This window comes from Asterias rubens, chromosome 4 (assembly GCF_902459465.1).
Source record: "Asterias rubens chromosome 4, eAstRub1.3, whole genome shotgun sequence".
Taxonomy (NCBI): Eukaryota; Metazoa; Echinodermata; class Asteroidea; order Forcipulatida; family Asteriidae; genus Asterias; species Asterias rubens.
Genome location: NC_047065.1, coordinates 9966285 through 9990988, shown reverse-complemented (window position 1 = coordinate 9990988; position 24704 = coordinate 9966285). Strand labels below are relative to the sequence as shown.

The following is a 24704-nucleotide window of genomic DNA, read 5'->3' as shown; positions in this document are numbered from 1 at the left end:
TTATACAATCATCACTCCCTTCAGTCCATGTGCAACGGAACTCCAGAAACATCTCGCTGGTGTCCCACGCTTGACATGCTGTTATCATGATACTCCATGTCGACCACCAACGAAAATGAACGTTCAGTGCATGCATCATGTTCATACCATGCGCTACGCGGCAGAATCCACTCGCTCTGAACGGCAAGTTGACATCTCTTTGCTATATTGTTATCATAAATTGTACAAAATATTACATTTCCCTGATTAATCACTCAATAAAAGACATTTAGCAATGATATTCTTGTGTACAAGATGCTCGTAATAGCTGTTCTGATAAGCAAACAGCTCCGTGCAGGCTAACACAAGTGTATATGCACGTACACGTGTTGTGTACAATGTATATGCACGTACACGTGTTGTGTGCATGCACAATGATGACGTGTGTATCTATATTTAGCGCGCTGCGTTTATAACGAGGTTCGGATAATACGAGGAAAATGGGCCAGTCCGGCGGACCTCGTTATAACGGGAGTCGACTGCATAGGGATTTACCATTTTCATAGCTGGATGGGTGTTGTGTTGAAAGAAATCATTTAACAATTGTAATTTTTGCGTTTATTTTACTTTTTGACCAAAAAGTGGATGATGTTTTTGACCGAAAAGTTATTTGAGAATGGGAATCAAAGTGTATTGGGGGGAATCGGTTTTCAACTATGTGGTTTAAACCCGCCGAGGCCTGGTTCTTTATAATTTACCTCGACTTCGTCTTGGTAAAATTATCAAGAACCAGGCCGCGTTGGGATTAAACCACTAGTTGAAAACCTCTTCACCATCACACATTGATTCCCCAAATCATAATTCAACACGTATTTATGGTCTTATAGCGCTTTACTCACACCCCTAGGGTCGTATCAAAGCAATCATCAGTATCCTGCAAGTAATGTGAACCGAGTACGTATTGATGTGTATGCATACCTAATCCTTTATAACACCACGTAATGGTTTACAATGTGCTTTGGTGCAATGTCCTGCCTGTCATCAGACAATGGAACACCGGTCGAGCCCCTTCTCTTTACGATAGTGCACTGTGTTATTTTACTTGCATTACACAACACACGGGAACTACGGCTGTACGTCCCATCCTAAGGACGCAGCAATAATGGTTAAGCATCTTCCTTGTTAATACACCCACACCGAACGTCCTCACTTTGCTCTAAAAAATGTAGTCTTGGTGCAAGACATTTTTATTCACACTATATCACTCAACTACCGCTCACTCCATCCTCGCCGCGCACATCTTGCAACAACAAGACTACATTATTAACAAAAAATTACCCATTACACGTCAGAGCGTAGTGAGAACGCGGTCGGTATGATGGGGCTAAGGACACAGGATTAGTGTCATGATTCTAGAACCCAAACTTTTCTTAACCAAAACACCAGAGCTTCTTTCCCAGCAGGCAGTGTGAATGACCACGGTCGCTTTTGATTGGTTTGGACTTTTTCCGATTCACAGCAAAAGTCGAGATTTATAGAGAAAAACATATTATGGCCCTACCCTCGTACTGCGGGGGGGGGGGGTGCGTGTTCTGTTTCCCCTTCCAGTCACTTGAACTATTATATAGCGGCTATATGAAGCTGTGGGGTCCAAACCAGGAAGGCCTTGACAAAAGGCTAGCCCCACGGCTCTGGCGTAACCCACGTCGAAGTGTGTATGACGTCGGTGTTCAGGGAAGTTCGTGTAGCTCCAGTCTGCCACGAGCTGCAGTTAACTTTTAGGCAGATCAAAAAGCACTCATTTGCCGTCGTGGCCTCGTTTTGAAACAATTGTGACGTAAGCCTACTATTAATGCAAGAGGCGCGCTGTGCATGACGACCATAAACAAAATAATGTTAGCTCCGCCGTATGGACATTAGTTTGTGACATCATGGAGTAATATTCTATGCGCGTATTATTATTTCGTCACAATATTATAACCCAGTTACAATTTTTACTTGACGTTTGAGGAAATCTCCAAGCAAGGGAAATCAACAAGTAAAACGCGCTGCATGGCATACTCGAGTGGGTTTTCTTTTAAATCGTCACGACAGCTGTAGGGCCTACTTCTTGACTCCGAAATTATCGTCTGTTTTGGGGATAAAAGAGAGTGTATATCCATCACTCAGAATGCTCTACACTTAGCAAAAGCGGGTTTCTGATGACAGAATGGAGCCTGCCAACGAGCATGATCCCACAATGGATGCGGACATCGTTCATGCAACCAATGTCCACAACAAGAAAGAAGTTGCCGAAATGAGGTTTTTGACGAAGTAAGTTTGAATTTTGACACACAGCATGAACATTAAGTTTTTTTCGCAATTTGTTTTGAAATAGTTGTAAATGATGTTTCACTCTGAGGCACAATTAATGAATAGGCCCACCGCCTACGTATTGACCCACTCCTGAAAAACTAACGGTGTATGACTACACACCGTAATACAAGCCTTACGGATTGGACATACATCTTGAGAACGGCGTTATAACATTACATTTACGTTTACGTTGATTACTCGGCAGGATCCTTAAGTGAGGACGTTAGGCCAAGGGTTCTTGATTGGTCATAATTACAATACTATACTTGCTTTATTGTTGTTAAGAAGGCCCACGTTTCTTATAATCGATATGCTATACATCCTCAAGATCATTGGAGAATGCTCGTCACGTCCAGGCTAATATACACAGACAAGAGGAAAAGGATCTTCTTAAACAACTCTGGAAACTTCACAAGGAAAAGGAGCGTCGTCATTCTGAGATGAACTACATACATTCAGGTTCTAGAGTCGGACAAGGATCTAGTGAAAAGGTATTGTCTGTCTTTAATAACACATGGTCATCACTTTATCAAATGGGCTATTGGTGAACAGGGATTCACTTGAATTAACACGCGCTAAATATTTTCCTGAAATGACATTGAATCCTTGGGTGTGATCATGTGTTTCCAGCAAATTCATATTCACCCAGAAAAACCCCCACTAAGACTTAGTTATATCCCTATAAATGTGTTTTGAGAATGAAGAACACCTTCTTGTCACTTTATTTGTTTAAGATTGTGAGCTCGATTTCTTCAAGACACGGATCCGTCAGATACTTAGAGCACCCAAAACATCACCAGTTCGCTCACCATCAGACGTACGATGACAGGAATTCATATCACGACGTTAGGCATGCCTATCATAGCGAGGATGTCCACAACACAACGGGTACCAGGCATGTTGAAAGCAAGGCAAATGGTGGGTTTTACAACGGATGTTTGTCTGGTGTTTGTCTAATATAATTTGCGCGGTGCGCCGAACAAGTTTCCAGGCGTAGCCTATCTTTCATATTGTGTTAAAGTGTACAGGAAGCCTAATAATAGCGATGATCACCCTCAGCAATAAGTTGATATCGGGCGCCCTCTACATCACTCTTTACCGTGAGCCTCTTTGGAACGAACCTCTCATCACAACGATATCAAGCACGTAACGCCTATAGCTTTCAACAGTTTCTGTTCAGTGAACGAACAAAAAACAGCAACATTTCTAAATTATTAATTGAGTATTTTAGAGAAACTGATTTTTTGTTTTCGTCTAATGTTCGTATCTTCTCGATATCCCTTTTTCCACACTTTTACATTGAACTGGTATACTGGTTTTATAAAAGTGTCCTCCCTTTTTACCACACAAACTGGTTTTGTAGTGTGGAATAAAAAAAGGGAGATCGAGTATTCCTTCTCTATGCATACACCCGCAAGTAACTTTTATCTATATCAATTTTTACTTTATTTTGGGGCAGTTTCATAAACTGGCGTTGTTGTTAAAACTAATTTGGCCGAGTAACTTGTAAACTCAAAAGTAATTTAACTTTTTCGTAAATGAACTCGTATCCACAGGTAAAAGCAGACATCACGTTCCTTTTATTGAAGACGTTAGCCACCATTACGGCCCGGTAGTGCATCACAGACCTGCTGATTATTTCCCTCATCCACCAGCGCCCCGGCATGGACATGCCAAACATGGGTACCAGCCACCAACAGATGTACCTTGGGTTGGCTCCAATTCATCCAACCTCAACGTGATTGTACAGCCTGCTGGGTATGGACACTCAGTAAAGGAACATGCTCACCAACTCAAGAAACCTAAGCACTACAATAAAGGGTAGGACATTCGTCAACGCCTGGGTCATCCCGGTATTCCCCGGTGCGTTCGAATAGCTTTTGACGTCATTCCAGGGGCTCACCCAGCTGCAGGTCAGCCCCCAGTGCCCTGCTTAAGGAGTGGGTCACTTGGGGGCTGGCCCGAGGTAAACGACGTCACTACGATCCACGAGAGTGGTGAGTGTTCGTTCGTTTAGCTCTTGTCAGGGGCTCACCTCAGTGAGCACCGCGGGGTAGACCCAGGGAAGCTAAACGAACGCACTCAATATCTCCTACTTTTAAACGTCCGACCTGCTGCGTGTCCATCAATTTTGTAACTTGCTAAGTATGACTCGGCTAAATTACACTCATGCGTTGTTATTCTTGAATTTCATACTGTTTCGGTTCGTTCGTTGCATATTAGGCTGCATGGAAATCCACGGTCAGTTAGTACACAATTGAACATTGAATGTTTGATACTTACAGTAAACTGTACGAGCCTCACCATCCTCATCATCATCATCATCACACATCAAGCGTTCATCCACTGGATGATATACGTAATGCAGGAAGCTTGGAAAGCCTGACGAGATACATTACTCTTCTAGATTATGAGTCAAGTCAGGATCGCTTAGAAAATGGCCAACGTAGAAAACCGCATCGACATCCAAAGGTATCATTATTTGCAGCAAGTGATTGAACCGACACGGTTAAACAATAATTTAAAAGGGGGTTTCTTTTTTTCACTGTAAGAAAACTTTAAGTCACCTGGAAGTGGTATTTTGTGAAAATAAAGTTGTTGTCACTAAAATAAAACATATGTGTTTTGATGAGTGGAATATGAATAAACATTAAAGGCAGTGGACACTATTGGTAATTACTCAAAATATTTATTAGCATAAAACCTTTCTTGGTGAAGAGTAATGGGGAGAGGTTGATGGTATAAAACATTGTGAGAAACGGCTCCCTCTGAAGTGCCATAGTTTTCGAGAAAGAAGTAATTTTCCACGAATTTGATTTCGAGACCTCAGGTTTAGAACTTGAGGTCTCGAAATCAACCATCTAAGCGCACACAACTTCGTTTGACAAGGCTGTTTTTTTCTTTCATATTATCTCGCAAGTTCGATGACCGATTGAGCTCAAATTTTCACAGGTTTATTATTTATGCATATGTTGAGATACACCAACCGTGAAGACTAGTCTTTGACAATTACCAATAGTGTCCAAAAAAATAATTTTCATGACATTTACAAATTAAGCCCGACCCGAGAGGAGGTTGTTCGTGACGTCAATCGAGGCGCGTCAAGATAGTGACGCTTCGCGCAAGCTAAAAACATGCCCTCGAAGTTGAAACAGCCTGATTTTTTTCACGTTAGGCAAATGCTCCTTTAGGTTCGTTACGTCTTTCAGGTACCTTCTCAGACTTCCCCAACTAGCTGGACAAATTGTTGGAATGGCGTCATATTTTAGAAAAGAACTTTTCTCTTCATGTTAAAATGTGTAAAGGGTATTCCGGGTTCTCGAAGCACGACTGCTCGAAGTGTTTTCTGCCAGCGCTGGAAAAGACGTCGGACCGGACCACATTGCAAACTGACCCCATCTTTAGTTGTTTTTCTGCATGCAGCAGCAATACACCTGGTCGACATTGCCGGTAAAATGCAAGAAAACGACCTTTTCGAAACGTACAAACTCACGACTAGGACTTGAATGTATACTTGCACGTGTTCGATGTTCGATCGAGGCAAAGTCTGCCTCGATTGACGTCACAAAAGGGGACACGTAGAGTCACCCCGGTCACCTTTATTTATTTTTAAACATATAAATCGTTAAAAATAATTATTTTATTGTTCAGAAACATATACTCTAATGTTTGAAGAAGAAAACATTATATTTCCAGGTGATTTTAAATAGTATCGCTTTGTGAATTTGTATAAACTCCACACGATTCGCGAATTTTGTTTTGATACCACACTGAAACAAGCTTCTTCATTGATCATCCAGGAAAGGGAGTCCCGTGACCACACTGACAAGGATGGGAGCCGGGCAGTGAGTGGTAACATTTATGAAGGTACTGGGGAGCAAGATGTGAAAAGGGACAAGACAAGAGTTGAGGACATTGACGTGACTGCGCACCATGCCCCGCTCGCTGAACGACAGCAGCGTAAAGAAAATAGTGGTACGTTCGGTAGTACATTAGTCCTTTGGTGTCCCCACAGTGTGTGTTATAGAGATCCTGGCCAGAAACACACTATTCTGGCGTCACACACTATCCTGGAAGCTGCGAGAAAACGGGTCCGAATCCCCCAAAACAGTTGAGAGACACTTCACTGGCAAATATTCGATATCCATTGTCCAAGGACGTTTGGCGTAAATCATATTATTTTGAACAAAATCCAACAGTGGGGGTTTCTTTTTGTTAAAGGCAGTGGACACTATTGGTATTTGTCAAAGACCAGTCTTCTCACTTGGTGTATCTTAACATGCATAAAATAACAAACCTGTGAAAATTTGAGCTCAATCGGTCATCGAACTTGTGAGATAATAATGAAAGAAAAAAACACCCGTGTCACACGAAGTTGTGTGCGTTTAGATGGTTGATTTCGAGACCTCAAGTTCTAAATCTGAGGTCTCGAAATCAAATTCGTGGAAAATTACTTCTTTCTCGAAAACTATGGCACTTCAGAGGGAGCCGTTTCTCACAATGTTTTATACCGTCATCCTCTCCCCATTACTTGTTACAAAGTAAGGTTTTATGCTAATAATTATTTTGAGCAATTACCAATAGTGTCCACTGCTTTTAACGATAATTATGTTAAACAAAAAAATGATCGTCGAGCGTTGTTGATGCATGGCGTCCCATCCATCAGAAAGGAGGGGTGACCATTTTCGTTTAGCATAGGACATAATGACATCAAAACAGACCTTCACAAGTTTGCCTTGTGCCTCTGTTTTGTTGAGAAGCTGTAGCTTGAAATGTACAAAATAACACATACCCACGATTTCAACAACCTTATCACTAAATCAGCTTTCACTATCAGCATAGTTTTCTTTGTTGTGACATCTCATTTTGCAAAGCAATAATGATCAAAATTATAAGGGAACTTATCTAAATATTGGTAGCATTGTAAAACAAAAATACTAATTTATTTTCGTCAATCTGAAATACCGGTATCAGATAAGACCAAATCCATTGGATTGGTCGCAGTGACGTCATCAGACACCCCTTCCTTAACTATGGGAAACTTGGTGGAATCTGCACCCGAAGGTGTTCAACAATCTGCGGATTCAAAGACGCAGGGTCACACCAAGGAACATAACACGTCTGCACTCGAAAACGAACCTCTTGCCAAACATGCAGTCAAAAGCCATGGAAAAGGGTTGAACATCAACGGGGTTGCTGTTTCTAATAGGAGTGGAAAAAGTCATCGAACAAGCAGCGTCGAGTTAGGTATGATAATATACAGTGGGTATATTGCTCATAATGAGCAGTAAAATCAAGTGTTTGACCCGATATCCCTCTCAACGTGTCTATCCAACAGGAGGGCTACCTCCTCCTTCTTAACCACGCCTTTCATCAGGAGAGGAATGTTCCTTCAAAATGTCACCACATATTTTTAGGTAACGATAAATGCCCCCAGGGAATGAAGGGACCGGGGATAGCTTCTCATTTGAGTAAATGGGAACTAGTGACGGTGATTGCATTAAAAGGGGGACTTGTGCATCCTTTGTCACTTGCTTTGTTTTATATCTCGTCACACAGCGGCTGAACATCAAGAGAGTTACCACCATCCACATGTTAACAATCGTACTGTAGCTGACATTGGTGCTCATCAATCTAGTCATCACCATCATCGCTATTCATCGCACCATCACCCAACTCACCACTACCCAACTCACCACCACCCAACTCACCACCACCTTGAGCCAAGGGTCGGCTCAGTGACGGTCGCTGAACGCAAGCGTCTTGCAGTGGAGCTATTAGCCCGAGAGTTTCCCATTCTCCTACGACATGCGCCGACTAAATTCAACCCCTTGGATGCCCTAATGTGTCAATACCTCAGACTCTCTACCAGTAATGTAGAGACATTGGAACAAATGTGCCGTGAGGCAGGATTAGAAGTTGATGCACACCCCCACCAACAGATAAAGAACATCAGTCAATATGTATTTGGAATTGGAAATGAAAAAATATAAAATCAAAAGGTCTCACTATATTAAAAAAGTAGGCTATTATCACCAAGAGCATGTCAAACATTTATACCCGGTAAATGAAGTTTTAGTAATTTATTAATTTTTATTAATTTATTAATTTCAATACAATTCAAACGAATTGGATTACAGACTTCATCTAACCTGGCATAAAGTTTTTACAGTTAAAAGGAAAGTAACGGTTTCCATTATTTTATTTAAACATACAACCGTCTAAAATAATAAAAAGACTTCTAGCTATATAGAAGTCTTTTATTCCTATCTGAAAGCACACAAACTCGTCCAACAAGGGTGTTTTTCTCCCAACTCCGATGACCAATATTGAGCTCAATTCACAAGTTTGTTATTTTATGCTTATGTTGGGATACACCAAGTGAGAACACTGGTCTTTATAGTGTACCTTCCCTTTAAGACGCCTTGGTGCATGTTTTTTAGTTTTCAAAATACCTTTTGTTCCTATTACAGAAGTGCTTTCGTATTATTTGTTTAGGCCCATAATTATTATACTCAATTTCTTGCCAATGGATGATCATACAATATTGACATACTGACATTAATGAAACATTAAACGGAACACGTTATAAACGTATGAAAACTCCAGAAAAACTCCTCCTAAACTGCACCCTCTCTCTACTTTCATGTCTTTTTCAAATAAACAAAAGGTTATGGTATTAACGAATTTTGCACATAAGATCTTTTTTTGTAATGTCTATCTAAAGTATTTAAGTGCAAATCATTATGTTTTATCCCTTGGAATACACGTGTCTTGATCATGTTTCACTTGTAATAGAAATTGACATTGAAAGAAAGTTTTTAACTTACAAACAGTAAAATCGCAATGTTTTAAGTTACCATGTGACGGGAAAGCACGTAAAAAAAAAATTATTGTCCCATGAAGTTACAAACATTAACTTGCAATAGTAACTTGCTTGAATTGTTTTACCTCATATAATAGTTCGCAATAATAATTGATCAAAATAATAATAATCGATCAAAACTCAACCTTAACGACGTACGTTGGTGGCATAGAGCCATGCTCTATAGTTGACACTCAACTGCTGACGTCATTAACATTAATTTGATTAGTGATCCAAAGTCATTTTCTCGCGAATACACTATGTACCTTTCAGTTCAGCCCTTTTGGAAAGTTATATTGAAAGCAATTTATTAACTCCAATTACACCAAAACCCCGGGCTTGATCATGTTCAGATGCAATGTTCAGTTATGTGTCGATCAACTCATTGGAAAACATCGTACAATTATTCTTCTTCTTTTATTTTTGTCCAAATACACACGTACACAAAAGTGTGAAATACGTTAATTGAAATAACTCCTGGATAACTGTCCGTATTACTCCCCTCCAAGGGAAGACACTTGGGTGATTCCCCATTTTTAATTGGGGGGGGGCACAAGATGTTTTCAAGAGCCAACATTTTTTAAACAAAAAAATCTTTTCAAAAAAGTCAACTGGATTAATTAAAAGCCCAGGTTTAATGAAGATAAAGCTTAATTTTCCGACATAATCCCGGATGAGAACCTGTTGACCTCCGGGTTTAGTCGATGTTATTAATTTGCAATGATGGTTGATATAACAAATTGATTGACAAAGTTGTGTCATATTTGCATATTTTTTTTGTAGACCTAATGCATTCGGTAAATAGCATAAGGGATTCCATTGAAACCTTTCTAAAAGGAGTTTTGCTCTGTTCAATATAGCATTGCGGTGAATCACACAATAATTAAATTATTGGGCAAGATTTGGGACTTTCTGGCACCATGCTGACACGAAGTGAAAATTCATTTTGTGCATTACATTTTGAAAATTAAGATTATGAAGTTAAATTTTAAATTGTTTCGCCCAACTTTTTGGAAATGTATTATAACATGGAGGAGAGAAAACTGAAGGGAGAAAATGCAGAGCGATCCAAATCTAGAACAGTGACTGTTGTGTGTGCATAGACCTTATCGCAAATACCAATGCGCAAGCGCAGACTGTTGAATGAGGTGCATTGTGGGATATATATGGATCAAATTTGGATACCAGCTAGACCACAATGCACCTAATTCCAAGCTTTGCGCGCGCCCCGGTATTTGCGAAAAGGTCTATGCTGTGTGTGATATGTGGTGCAATATAAAGCACGCCCTCCTTTGGCGACAGGAGCACTATGCAGCAGAAGCTCTTCATTGTTTTTTTTTCAACAAAATGGCAGAAACAACGCTATCAAATCGTGCTTATTGCAAGCTTATAATGCATGCTGCAAAATATCCACATGCCTCCGTGAATGGTGTACTCCTTGCAGAAAAGAGGAAACTGAAAGAAAATAAAATCCTTCGATTTGTAGACTGTGTACCACTGTTTCATTTATCGTTGGGTTTAGTTCCCATGTTGGAGGTATCTCTTCTACAGGTAATGTGATTGTGAATGGCATCATGTTGTGAACGATGTAAAGTTACCTATTTTCGACACTTTAGAAACGTTATTAATTTCTACGTTCTGATTAAAGGAAAGGTTTCAGTATCTTGCCATATTTTTTGTAATTCGTTATGTCATTGTCAATGAAATAAAATAGTATCTAGTTTACTCATATTTCTAATTAGCCCTAGCTAGGCCTATTCTAGGGAGGCCGGCACTTTTCATGTTTTTTTTTACGAACCCCACAAGTTTGGTACCATTGTAAAGAGAATTTAAAGAGAAATTCAATGGTGTAAAAATCAGCTTCATAGCTGAAAGTATAGAGAAGTTATGGTAATTTAAAGTTCAAAAATAGGCGTTTTCTGTCTGTAAGTAGGGAGGCCGGCACTTTTCATGTTTTTTTTTAAAGGAACCCCACAAGTTTAGTACCATTGAAAAGAGAATTTAAAGAGAAATGCAATGGTGTAAAAATCAGCTTCATAGCTGAAAGTATAGAGAAGTTATGGTAATTTAAAGTTCAAAAATAGGCGTTTTCTGTCTGTAAGATTTTACTGACGCAAATCCAAAATCACAAAATTGTATGTTGGGTGGCCATAACAAAAATAACTTCAAATTCATCATACATGAACTAAATTACCTTAAAAAATAATTTGGAGGTCTCCTTTTCTGTAATCTTCCATTAATTGGTATGTGTACAGCTGCTCATCTTCGTCATATTTGATGTTGAACCAAGATGGATATCCAGGGACCTATTAACAAAATTGTTATTTTAACAATTTTGTTAAACAAGAATGTGTGCTTACATTGTACCAGCCTTTATTTTCGTCAATATATATATGCTAGCCACATGGAGTCTTGCTCCTCATCTGATATATCTGACTCCGAAATATCTGTATATCTGCATATTAATTGTACAAAAAAGGTAATTATTAATTGTACTTGATTTGTCAGGGCCCTTGAAAAAGTTCATCATAAACCATAGATGGGAAGCAAATTCATCCTCTTCTAGTCTAGAGAAAATAAATAAAACAAATTATAAATAAGAAAAATTGAAGTTTGTTTTATTTATTATTGAATTAAATTTAAATGTTTATCATCAACAATGTCATTAAATGGTAAAGAAATTGTGGTATAAACAATGTAAACAAAAAGTATAGGCCTTACAACACATGCACTGTGTTGACTGTTGTCAACAAAGCCTGAATAAAATTCCACTCACAACTGCAACGATGTTTTTGGCGTTTGCCATTAAGGCCGAGTTATAGTCGGTCGCGCGATGGTCGGGCGTCGGAAATCTGGACGCGCGATCATAAAAAGACACGGTTTTTAGGCCTCAGTCTTAGGATTGCGCGCAAGATTTCCGTCGCGCGACCATCGCGCGACCGACTATAAACCGGCCTTTAGACCTCCCCATTAAAATCGCCCATGCGCCCATTTTGCGCCTTCGTTAAAAAAAATAAAAAAATGTATCCTTTATTGGTGAATGTATAAGTGTTCAGAAAAACATAGTTTCATATAAGTTTCATCGACTCCTGATGTGTGTATTTTGGAGTTCTTTAAGTAAAAAACATGGTAGAAAACTGTACCTTTTTTGGCCTCTTGCAAACAGTCTTGTTAAGGAGTCACCACATTCGCGAAAGTTGGCATGTCACACATCAAACGAAAGAGCTTGCTTTCTTCTACAAAATGATGACATCATCTATGCAAACCCCCCTAAATCTCGCGAGATCTAGCCTAAAACGCGAGTTGGCATTAGGACCAGAAATCAAGATGGCCGCGCCCAAGAGTTGACGCGTCGGTAAGTCAGCGCTGATTAAGCGGGATTTTCTTGAAATAATTCATCTCATAAACCATACCCATTGGGACAAAAAATAACACAAATGAAAAGATCAATCTTTCATCTACTGAAATATTGTTTAAATTCCTACTTTTGATGAATGAAAAGGTCAACAAACGCTGATTATAAATTTTGTTTTTTACACGCTTACAGATATAAATCTGAAAACAGTCGTTTCACTGGCCTCCCTACCTATTCTAGCCTTGCTCGAGGCAGTCGCATTATTCGCTCCGAAAAGACGCCGCTGTAAACCCACCCGTATACCCTGTGCGTGGTGCGTGCGATCACACAGCATGACCCACCCGTATACACACTGTCGCATCGTACGAATACTGTGCACACAAGTCATCCGCACTCGTACCACTAACCGCATGCGGAGGCCGTCAGGCCGACAGCCTTGTCGGGTCTGTAACTTTCGGGTTTAATGTGTTGTATTGAAAAATTTCCACAAGTGGAAAAAATTTGGGGGGCTCTCGGATATGCTAGTATGCAGCCCATGAATATGTATATCTTTCGTCAGACCTATCAGACAACACAGGATGTGAGGCAAATGAATTGGAAAAGTTTCCGTATGGCGCCACCACTTTTTCACTCATTTTTACAAAAAGGGATATCTCATTGAGGTAAATTAGATACTATATTATTTCATATCGAATGAAAAAGTGGTGGCGCCATACGGAAACTTTTCCAATGAATTATTCATTTTGACGTCCAATCACGCACGCCTATCATGCTCGCTGAGCGTCCGTGGTGGTGGTGTGTGATGTAGACATGTCTCGTCTTTCGCGGGCATTATGGTAATGAGCTGACCGTGGGAACTCTTCGCTTATTTTAGTAATGAGGTCGGTGGCTTCAACACAGACCCTACAAGGCTGTCGGCCTGACGGCCTCCGCATGCGGATAGTGTACGGGGTCATCGTGTCGTGCGATGTTACGCACAGTGAATACGGGTGGGTTTTTATACAGCGGCGGTCTTTTTTCGGAGTGAATAATTCGACTGCCTTGAGCAAGGCTAGGCCTATTCATTTCTTTTTCTAAAAATAATGTGGTGGCTGGAAACGGAAAGTACGATTATGAAATGATACTGCCTTGGATCCATCCTACTGTACTAGCCCAATAAATTGGTCAAATCCACTCTGTGTCCTAGTTACGATAATGTAACCCTCGGTCTCCCGACAGCGAAACCAGCATTGTAGTCTGTGTACCACTGATGTCCCTGGCCCTAGCCCACCTTGTTGAGCTGTAAATGGCTCCGCTTTTAACATCGGTCTCATCACTGTAATGGTGACAGTGATGAGACCGATGTTAAAAGCGGAGCCATTTACAGCTCAACAAGGTGGGCTACCCTGGCCCTAGCCCCACTTGTGTGGCCAAGCCCAAGGCTAGCCTTGGCCACACAAGTGGGGCTACCTAGCCCAGGTTGGACTCCTCCGTTGCATGCAACTGACTGACGTCCTACCAGGGCTAGGGGCTACCCTGGCCCCAGAACCATTGATCAATTTTTTTCGCTTTTTGTCTGCAATTTTTTATCGATACGATCGATCAATTGCTACAATTGAAGGAGCCAGACTTAATATGACAATCTGTATGCGAGCTTCGAGAATGAGCAAGTTGTCAACAAAAAATTTAATGTGGTTGAGGGAGCCCGACTTGATTATAAGAACGAAGCGCACTTAAAAAATGAGCAAGTTTTCAAGATCGTTGAGATTTTTAAAATTTTTTTTACCCCAAACTTGTGATGTTTTCAAATCCAGGTGTAGGGCTATCTACAACATTAGTAGCATTAGATCGATAAGTCTCATGATGCAGATAGTTGCAAAAAAAAAAAGCGAAATAAATTTATATCAATTGGTACTGGGGGCTGGGGCCAAAGGTACGGAGTGGATTGGACCAATGGCTACCTCAATCCTACTTCTAGAAACTATACATGCCTCTACATTGACTTGGTACCATTTAGAAGTGTTATTTATTAAATAAGTATTTCTTTAAGAGCAGCTATAAATATAAATATTATATTAATAGTAAACTTGGGGGTACAACCATGGGTAAAAACTCAGAGCCACCACTCCTTCAAAAGAGACTTTACCCATGGTTGTACCCGCAAGTTTACTATTCATATTTATATTTATAGTTGCTCTTATTCTCCACACCATGCAAAGCTTCAAACACCATTTAATTATTTCTTTAATCGATTCAAGGACAAATTACCTTGCCCTCTTCTTGAAGTTCAATTGGTCCATTGGGCCTTCATCTGACCAGCTTGACTACAGTTTACAAAGATTAATTACATCAACAATAATTGATATGATCAGCTCTGTAGTGTGAACACATTAATAGTACATCTCCCATTCTCCCTTGCCTATATTTACAATAACAGTAAGAAACTTGGGGTTTTATTATCATATTTGTGTCAATCATTTGAGCTACAGTTCAAGCAAGCCCTCGCTGTGTTAGAATAGAAGAGAATGAATGACATACTTTAAATTGTACATTTTTATTTTGATGATAAACTCTACTCTATTTTACTTTCAGATTGATTCACATTGTCAAGCAAATGGTTTGGTAATAGCTGGTTATTATCATGCAAATGAGCATCTTAAAGACTCTAAGTAAGTCAGATTTTAATCTTGTTCTTTCTTGTTAGTCTTGTGATGGCTAAGAGTTGTTTGAATATTGGCTGCTTTTAATTCATGTGATGACATTTCGGTACTTTTGGCAATTCTAGTTCTACAAAGATGTAACATGGTCAAACTCATAGATCACAGCTATCAGAAGTAATGTTTATGCATGATTTGTGCACATATTATATTAAATCAATCATGTAAGTCTCTGATAACATAAGGTCATTATAGCTGGATCCCCTTGAAGTAGCCTGAACATCTGACGTCACCCTTCCATGCTCGTGAGTAACACCAGAGACCTGCCTCTAGACCGCCGTGTACTTTCACCTACTTTGACCTATATTCATTTCACATAGAGATACATAGTTAAATTCTATGGCGGACATGAAAGGAGTGTACGGTTTGGCCACCTATGGAAAGCTCAAGTCGCCGCACATTTCATATCATTGTATCCAATGGAATCACTGGATCGTTGTAGCAGGTACCTGTCTTTATCCTTGCGGATAAAGACAGGGGCCCAGTCTACCCTTGAAGCTGCTTACAGCACTTTGTCATTTGATGATGTGTTTCCCAATGAGCTGGGCCCAACTTGTGCCGACAGGCCTTGTGAATTGGACTCTGGAGATTTAGACAGAGTATGGGTTTCTTTTTGATGGATTGAAAAAGGTTTGGTTGTATCCTTTACAACCAACAACCAAGAGGTATTCCTGGTCGGGCTTGATTTCATAAATACCAAGATTCATCTTCTGAAGTGTCATCAAAGACACCACAGTGATTAGTATTGAGACATTACCCTTTGCTTAGCAATTAAGAGTGATTTACGTCTTTTAAAAGATCAGTCTTAAGCTCTTTGTGAATTGTAGCACAGGTTATGGTGAATCTCATTGATTTGGTTTGCAGTATTACCATGTGTGTATCTACTTGCCAGGTAAAGTTTGTTCTTAGAGAACTGTCTTGCTATAATTCTATTGCCGCGGAGTAGATAATCGTGGGTTCGGGAGACTTCTCAGTTCTGAAAAGAACTGTCCTGCTTTTAACTATTACCAGGGCAGATGGTAAAGAAAATAGACTTGGACTACTACTGTAGCTTACAGGATCGTAATTTATTCAGTTGTCTTAGATTGACCTCAATGTGTACCTTTGATTGTATACAGAATTGTATATGCATTGCTAGTGTGTATCATTAACAGATTGATTGTTATGGTTGTATATTTGTCTATTAATAGCCCAAGTCCAATAGCTCTGAAGATAGCTGATAAAGTATATGACAACTGCAATGAAGCATGCTTATTTATGGTAAGTGTATTTTCACACATTGTAGTAGAATGTAATCACACAGTGAAATAGGACTACATGCATTCCATTTCAATAGGCGAAGGTGAGTGAAATGGAAAAGCCAGATTTCACCACGTGATTATGTTCTGCAACAATGCATGAAGGAAATGCATTCAGTATTTGTTTAACACTAACAGAGATCATTTGTTAAATAAACCCAACTGGCACTGAAACTTGTCAACTCTGAAAATTCTTAAAATTAGTATGACCCTAAATAATGTTGAGATTAAGGAGCGGGATTGATTCTATTTGAAACAGCGGTGGGAAGCTTCGCCTCAAATTTAGGAGCGTCACACATCACCAATAAATAAAAGGCAAATCAAAGTAGGCAAGTATGTGCGTCTGAAGATATGAAGGTTGTGGCTGGTCCCTACTCAACCTGTACCACTAAGTGGTGTTTGAAGCTTTTCATGGTGTAGAAAACAAGAAATAACTAAAGAAATAGTCAACTTGTGGGTACAACCACATCTTAGATCCAGTTTGAGAGAGTGTTTACTTTAAAAAGAGCTGGTGTGGTCTCCATACCACATCGGTAATTTTTCAAGCATAATGCCATTCATTTAATACATCTGTGAATAATGTGAACTCGATATCACTTCAGCAATTGTCTTGAGCAATATTCTGCTGGAGAGCTAAACTGGGCCCAATTTCATGGCTCTGTTTACCACGGATTTCTGCGCTTACATATCATAGAATTGTGTGCTACAAGGGTTCCGTAAGAGCAGAATTCTGTGGTAAGCAGAGCCATGAAATTGGGCCTTGATCTGTTTGAAATGATTGCCCTTTGTGACTTTATTGGTTTGCAGATTGACAACACTAAGATGATTATTGATTGTGACCAGTGTGTTCTTAAACACTACACTGTACAAGACAACAAATGGAAATTGAAGTCATCCAATTCGTAAGTTACACTTCAGAGTTGATAGTTTGTGTAGTCACTCTTGACTCCACAATAAGGCCATACACTTTTCCACGTCAGAGACCTGATGTGCATATTGATCAATGATTGTGCAGTTGGTTTGATATATTGGTATCTTACTTCGCCTTCCACCTCTAGGACCCTAATCCCAGCACTATGTGGACTTTGTTTCAGTCCCTATCTAAAATCAAAAACTGTAACTTCTTTCTTCGTCTTCTCTTTATGGGGTTCTTGGCTCCACATCAGAATTTATAAATGAAATGAAATCATGTTCCCATGTTACAAACCTTGGTAGAAATTGTTTCAGCGAACTAAGCTAATTAATGATCAAATTCAACCTGTTTGAATGACTTGAGTCATGAAGCAGAGTCACGTCAATGCAACGGATAATGACATTTACTTTCAATATTGTAGCCCAACATAATGCCAAAAAGCCTGATCTCATTTTACATGGGAATGTGCAAATTGTAATAATTGCATCAATTGAATGCCAAACTTGGTTACCATTGCTTCCAGTTGATAATATTAGACCATTAGACAATTTAATGTCATGTTGCAGTGCACTATTGTGAAGCTGAGACTCTGAATGAGTCAATTACCAAAAGAAGTCAATAGTTCCATGCTATTCCTAAGACATGTCTTAGTTTGGCATTATGGACTATTAAGGCCCGGTCACACAGGCCTGATAACAAGAAAAAAACGAGAACAATAAAAATGCAAGCATTTGATTGGTTGAATTGCTCCACGCAGAATACGCCCACACCACACTTATTCAACCAATCGAGGGCGTGCATTTTTATTGTTCTTGTTTTCGTTCTCGTTAATATCGGGGCCTGTGTGACTGGCCCTTTATAGCATTGGTTTCAGAAAGAGTGCAAGGTTATTCTATGTTCTTAAGTCAAGATAGCATAATATGAAATTATTATCTCCCTTGCAGAAGATACCACTAAACCACTGCATAGCATTACAGGTAGTCCAAATTGCTGTATTGTGCCCAAATCGCGACTGGGTAGCCTGTGTGATGCCTATACACAGTACATTATTGGATGTAGGGTTTTAATGTTTTAAAATGTTGTTTTTGATGTTTGTACAGACCTCTGCTGAGTGATAATTGTCTGACGATTGCAGGGGACCTCCTCAAGGACAAAGTGTACCAGGATTTAATCGACTTTGACAGCCATTTAGATGATATAACTAAGGAATGGTTGAATCCGGAACTCAATAGCCATCTAAATACATGTACGTAGTCTCCAGTAATCAATCAAGGATTTACATATCAAATTAAAATAATAATAACAATAGTGGTTGCTTATTACTCAGGTCTGTCACGCAGTGACGCTCAAGGCGTTTCAACATTATAACCCCTGGTCACTGGTCCTTAAAACTGGGGAGTTTACAGGCTGTGCCGCCAAATGTAGCACACTGAGCTAATCAATCGCAAGAACCAACTCTGATCTCAGTCTCACAGGTACCCATTTATCTCGGGGTGGAGAGAAGCTTATGGTTAAAGTGTCTTGCTCAAGGACACAAGTGTGTCCCGACTTGGATTTGAACCCACACTCTGCTGAACAGAAACACCAGAGCTTGAGTTTAATGCTCTTATCTATTCGGCCACGACACCCCCATATCAATTGGCAAGACAAACTCAGCTAAACTAAGCTAGACTGATTTTAGCTTGATAGGTTGGGATTTTGTTAACCAGGATCAGGATGTTTGGGAAACATGTATCAAGTCTTCACTGTGAAGGTTTTGTGTTTGAGGCTGGATAGCAGCACATACATTCATCTGAATTCCAATTGAACCATTTTAAAATTGATGTTTAAAGACAATAGTGTAATATGATAGGCTTAGTCCCACATAACAGATACACCTTCCACAGATGATACCCTTTAAAAAAATGATGTCTGTGCAATATTGTAGTTGATTATATCATCGGGGGTTGAGCTGACAGGGATGAGATTGTTCAGACTTGTGGCTTTATTCAGACTTTTTATGTCGGCCTAGTGAAGAAAATCAGACAATATTTTTGTTCCACAAATAAAGAAATCCTGCTCATTGGTCTACTTCTCTAGTGCTTTGGATACTGTTTCCAAAAGCTGCTTGAAATCTATAATCCCAGGGGTCACCAAACAATAGAAATGCCATCATTTCAACAGACCTTTGAATTTGTATCCAAGTTTCAGACTTTTTCTATTGCAATGACTCTCACCCCTGAGCTGACGACGATGGGGAGGATGAAAAAGTTTTGCCACACATTATTAATTGAATATTCTGTCTACTGACATGCATGGGGGTCATTCCATGTCAGACCAACGCACTTTTTTACCTCATGTCTTCCGATTTTGATAAAAATTGCTGTGATTGTAGGTCCTTATGAGCAATGAATGCACAGCAATTTTTAGCCCGATCGGACTTACCATGTGGTCAGGGCAGAAACCACTAAAATCTGAAATTTTTAGGGTAAAATACCACCTTTTTGGTAAAAATATGTCATAACCATGTCAATTATCATCACATATACGCAATTTTGGTATCAAAATGATGAGAATTGCATGCTCAAATAAGTTCTTTTGTCAAAAATAAATTTTCTGAAATGTAGGTCACTGTAATCTTTAATATGTTATCGTGACCTTTGACCCAGTTTTTGAAATAATGTATCATTCCAAAAATCTATGAAATAAAAATCTCTTGATAGAGCATGTCTTCCTCTATCAGAATCCACTAAGAAATATGTTATCGTGACCTTTGACCCAATCTGTGAAACAATGCATCAATCCAAAAATCAACAAAATAAAAATCACTTGATAGAACATGTTTTCCTCTATCACAATCAACCAAGAAACAACTGGGCTCTTCAAAATTTACAATTTAATAACCATTTTTGTACAGTTGTTAGGTCACAAACTAGTCAATTTATATACTTTACATAATAAATCCACCAACAAACCTCACTCTTCTGTTTCTAAAGTTATTTAAAGTGTTCATGATTTGTTTCTTGTTGAGGGCTGATGTGGTTTAACCAGAGTCAGAATTTAAACTATCAGCAGTGACACCCAGGATTGATTATTTTTTGGGGGTGGGCCATATTTTCCCAAAAAATTTCTTTCGAAGATTGTAAAACACAAAATCAAAACAAATCAAACAAACAAATTGAATACCTTGGGGGGGGCGGGGATCAATCCCCCAGACCCATCGTCCCCCACCCCCCCCCCCCCTTTCGGGTGCACCACTGTGATTATTAGTGATCCCAGTTAGAGATTACATCAAGGTTGAGATGGAGAAGCTGTCTGCCTTTCTTCAGTAGATCACAAACTTATGCAGTCTTACTTTAACCCCCTGTGATGAATCTTGAACAACAAATTAATGCATAGTAACTTTCTGAGAAATTCTCAAAAATAATTTGTTCACCATGCTGCAACTCTGACTTCAGTGCCCATTTTAATAGAGCTGCTCAGCAGCAGATTTTGTGCTAACTGTGCGATTTCCATTTAACCGTATAGCACACGAAAAGGCATGCTAACCTTCCGATAAAGTCAGAGTTGCAGCATGGTGGCATTTTTTGTTTACCATCTTGGAAAGAATTTTGTTTCGGAAAAATGACCTCCCCCCCCCCCCCACCCACCTCCACCCACAACCCAAATTAAATCCTGGGTGCGTCACTGCTGGTATTTTAAAGTATGATTCTGGTTAGACCACATCTGCCCTTAACATGAAAAAATCCCAAATCAATAACAATTTTAGTAACTTAGGAAAGTTTTTTATTTTTATTTATTTATAAAGTAAATTACATGTATAAATTGACTAATTTGTAACCTACCAATTGTACAAAAATAGTCTTAAAGTTGTAAATTTTGAAGAGCCCAGTTGTTTCTTAGTGGATTCTGATAGAGGATGACATGCTCTATCAAGTGATTTTCATTTCAGTGACTTTTGGCATGATGCGTTATTTCAAAAATTGGGTCAAAGGTCACGATAACATATTAAAGATCATAGTGACTTGTACAAAAATAGTCATAAACTTGTAAATTTTGAAGAGCCCAACTGTTTCTTAGTGGATTCTGATAGAGGAAGACATGCTCTATCAAATGATTTTCATTTCGTTAACATATTAAAGATTACAGTGACCTACATTTCAGAAAATTTGATTGATTTGAGCATGCAATTCTCATCAATTTTATACCAAATTTGCATATATGTGATAAAAATTGACATGGTTATGACATATTTTTACCAAAAAAGGTATTATTTTACCCTAAAAATGTCAGATTTTAGTGGTTTCTGCCCTGACGACATGGAAAGTCCGATCAGGCTGAAAATTGATGTGCATTCATTGCTCATTAGGACCCACAAGCACAGCAATTTTTATCAAAATCAGAAGACATGAGGTAAAAAAGTGCGTTGGTCTGACATGGAATGACCCATGGTTGCTTTGTCCTCGGCAATATCTTATGGCTGGTATTTTGCCTGATGCACTGTATATCAATCTTAGACTTATGGCCAGTTGATTGCTATTGCTATGTATTAATGTTGAGTGTTGATGTAATTAGCTGTTCCGACCGTCCGTCGGAACAGGTATTGTTTTCGTCTAGATTTTTATTGTTTTTATTATTATTATTCTTTGTTTCTCCCTAAATCCCATAGTGTTTGTACACGTTTTTGCGGCAGCCTAATCTCCTAAACCATAATACGAAAGAGTGAGTTTATTATACCAAATTGAAGCTTAGAACATAAGCTTAATTCTTATCGTAAAAAATGTAAAAAATTTTAATTAATAAGCCTGAATTAAGCTTGTGAATATTTAATTAGCAAACCTAGTTAACACCATATCTCAAAAATTAGACCGCCGATCCTGAAACTTTTTTCAGCTATACACTAGTCAGGTCCTGTTAATGTGATTTCCGACATAAAATTCTGGACGACGTCACCATGACGTCATGTAATGCACGTTTTGTGTCTGTGCACAAACACAATGGCTCTTCAAATCTATACTTTAAACTGGTCAAAAACACAATAACTTCTAAATAATTTATTTGTTAGTTTCCTAAATATCATATTATGTGTAGAAAAATACACTGATTCTAATAAGATTTGTTTCAGTCCATAAAAGCAATCAATGTTTGTCTATTAATTAATTAATCAATTAGAATCTTGGCATCATGGGTACAACGTAGTACTTCATAAATTGGGGCAGTCACTTTCATTTCAGTATTTAGACATCTCTATGGCTCTTGCAACACACTGCGGACCTGTATGGGTTGAGGACTCTCGGGGAGAGTCTGAGAAGACGATGTCGTGATGTTTGCATCTTTAATTTGTTTTTGAAAAATGGCAACTAGTAACTAATTAACCACATGACCCTCATTTGCATATTCAATCAGAAAATCTTTGCAGCACCATATCTCAAGAAGTATACAGCCGATTTTAAGACTGTTTGTTGCTAAAGACTCTTTGGGGATTGCAGATTAATTTTGAAAAATCGTGACCTCAAGTTGACCCCTACTTCCGGGTCGGCCGGATGTGGGACCATATCTCAAGAACTATACAACAGATTATAAAACCTTTTTCAGTTATAAACTCCTTAGGCATAAAAATATAACTTTTGACAAACCGTGACCTCAAGTTGACCTCTACTTCCGGGTCAACCTGAAGTGGGACCATATCTCAAGAAATATACAACCGATTTTCAAAATTTTTTTCAGTTATAGACTCCTTGGACATTCAAGATTAGTTTGAAACACATTTGACCCCACGTTGACCTTTACTTCCGGGTCGACCGGAAGTGGGCCAATATCTCAAGAAGTACAAAGCCAATGTTCAAACTTCAGTTATAGACTCTAAGGCAATAAATATTAACTTTGAAAAACTGTGACCCTATGTTGACCTCTACTTCTGGGCAACCGGAAGTGGGACTATATATCAAGATCTTCACAACCGATTGCTTAAACTTTTTCAGTTATAGACTCCTTGGCATTGCAGATTAGTCTTTGGTAGCTGTGGGCCCATTTTGACCTTTACTTGTGGGTCAACCGGGAAGTGTGACCTAATACCAAGAGCTACACAACTTTTTTGAAACTTTTTTTCCAGTTATATATTCCTTGGGCAATGAAGCACATAATCAAAGCAAAACATCACGGAACAGCTTCGTGTTTGTTCACAAACACTTAATGTCTAGTTGTATGTGGTTCTTCACTAATTTATGGAATATTTCCAAAAGCTGATTATTTTGTTACTATTAGGATATCGCAACACCAAAAAATTGTCTGAAATGTATGTTTTATTGCTTTTTAAAATGTTGCTGTTTATGCAAACCATCAGAAACATTGAAAACACCTGATTGAAATTGAAACCTTAAGAAAATAGAACATTAGGACAGTACTGTTTTGTGTAACTATTCTGTGTTTGCAAGTTCGCTAGGAGGAAAAATATGGACAATTTATAATGTGGCTGCATCCAATATGGAACTTGACCTTAGTTGTCCTTGTATATGGGATGGGATGGGATTCTATGGTTATTTGTATTCAACTCAAGTGCATGGGAATAAATAATGTTTGAAAACAGAATGAAGGCAAGATTTTGAAAAACAAAGGATGGCATTGTGATGTTAAAGAAAATACCTGTAAAAGCAGACATAACATTATCTGTAGATAATGTTATGTCTGCTTTTACTGTCTGTATAACGTATCCTGTCCTACTAATGCATGAAATGCAGTACATACGTCCGGCAATCAAATGATGCCTGGATAAGGATACTCTCCATCATGTTTCTAGCCTCTGCCAATCAATAAATGTTCAATTACGTAACTTAAGGAGAATCAAACGATACCTGGATAAGGATACTCTCCATCATGTTGTCAGAGTTTGAGTCCTCTCTCGTATTGACTACAGTAATCTCCTTTTATTTGGTTCAACGTCATATGAATTGGACAGAGTCCAAAGATTACAAAATAGTGCAGCTCCTTTAATATGTTCCACACCCTTGAGAGAATATATTTACCCCATCACTTTAGGGAACTTCATTGGAGAACGAATCCATTATAAGATTGCTCTTCTCGTTTTTAAATGCTTTAACAAAGCTACACCTCATTATATTACCACTTTACTGTCACATTACACTCCTCCACGATTTCTTCGGTCCACACTTGACATCACTCGCTTGAATGTTCCCCGAGCAAACAAAGTTCGAGGTCGGAAGGCTTTCAGTGTAGCTGGGCCCATGATTTGGAACCATCTCCCAAC

At 38.9% G+C, this 24704-nt stretch overlaps 2 protein-coding genes across 2 annotated transcripts; both read left to right on the top strand.

The window, feature by feature from the left end:
• Positions 1-2188: 2188 nt before the first annotated feature.
• On the top strand, positions 2189-8327 carry LOC117288915. Its single transcript, XM_033769788.1, has 8 exons — positions 2189-2292; positions 2663-2825; positions 3069-3252; positions 3891-4155; positions 4620-4806; positions 6135-6309; positions 7309-7581; positions 7894-8327. The coding sequence occupies exons 1-8, from the start codon at positions 2189-2191 to the stop codon at positions 8325-8327; spliced, it is 1785 nt and encodes a 594-aa protein (XP_033625679.1).
• A 2177-nt stretch (positions 8328-10504) lies between these two features.
• LOC117289764 (ER membrane protein complex subunit 8-like) lies at positions 10505-19001 on the top strand. The gene is made up of 5 exons (XM_033771029.1): positions 10505-10750; positions 15126-15202; positions 16441-16510; positions 17356-17450; positions 18562-19001. The coding sequence occupies exons 1-5, from the start codon at positions 10547-10549 to the stop codon at positions 18713-18715; spliced, it is 600 nt and encodes a 199-aa protein (XP_033626920.1). The 5' UTR covers positions 10505-10546; the 3' UTR covers positions 18716-19001.
• The last annotated feature ends 5703 nt before the right edge of the window (positions 19002-24704 follow it).

What these genes read in the sequence shown, in the direction of transcription:
- LOC117288915 (XM_033769788.1), top strand. Translation starts at nt 2,189, where the DNA reads ATGGAGCCTGCCAACGAGCATGATCCCACAATGGATGCGGACATCGTT. An exon ending in CCTAAGCACTACAATAAAGG is followed by an intron (nt 4,156 to 4,619) that starts GTAGGACATTCG and finishes TGATACTTACAG; the next exon opens with TAAACTGTACGAGCCTCACC. An exon ending in AACCGCATCGACATCCAAAG is followed by an intron (nt 4,807 to 6,134) that starts GTATCATTATTT and finishes TTGATCATCCAG; the next exon opens with GAAAGGGAGTCCCGTGACCA.
- LOC117289764 (XM_033771029.1), top strand. Translation starts at nt 10,547, where the DNA reads ATGGCAGAAACAACGCTATCAAATCGTGCTTATTGCAAGCTTATAATG. An exon ending in GAGCATCTTAAAGACTCTAA is followed by an intron (nt 15,203 to 16,440) that starts GTAAGTCAGATT and finishes GTCTATTAATAG; the next exon opens with CCCAAGTCCAATAGCTCTGA. An exon ending in ATGAAGCATGCTTATTTATG is followed by an intron (nt 16,511 to 17,355) that starts GTAAGTGTATTT and finishes ATTGGTTTGCAG; the next exon opens with ATTGACAACACTAAGATGAT.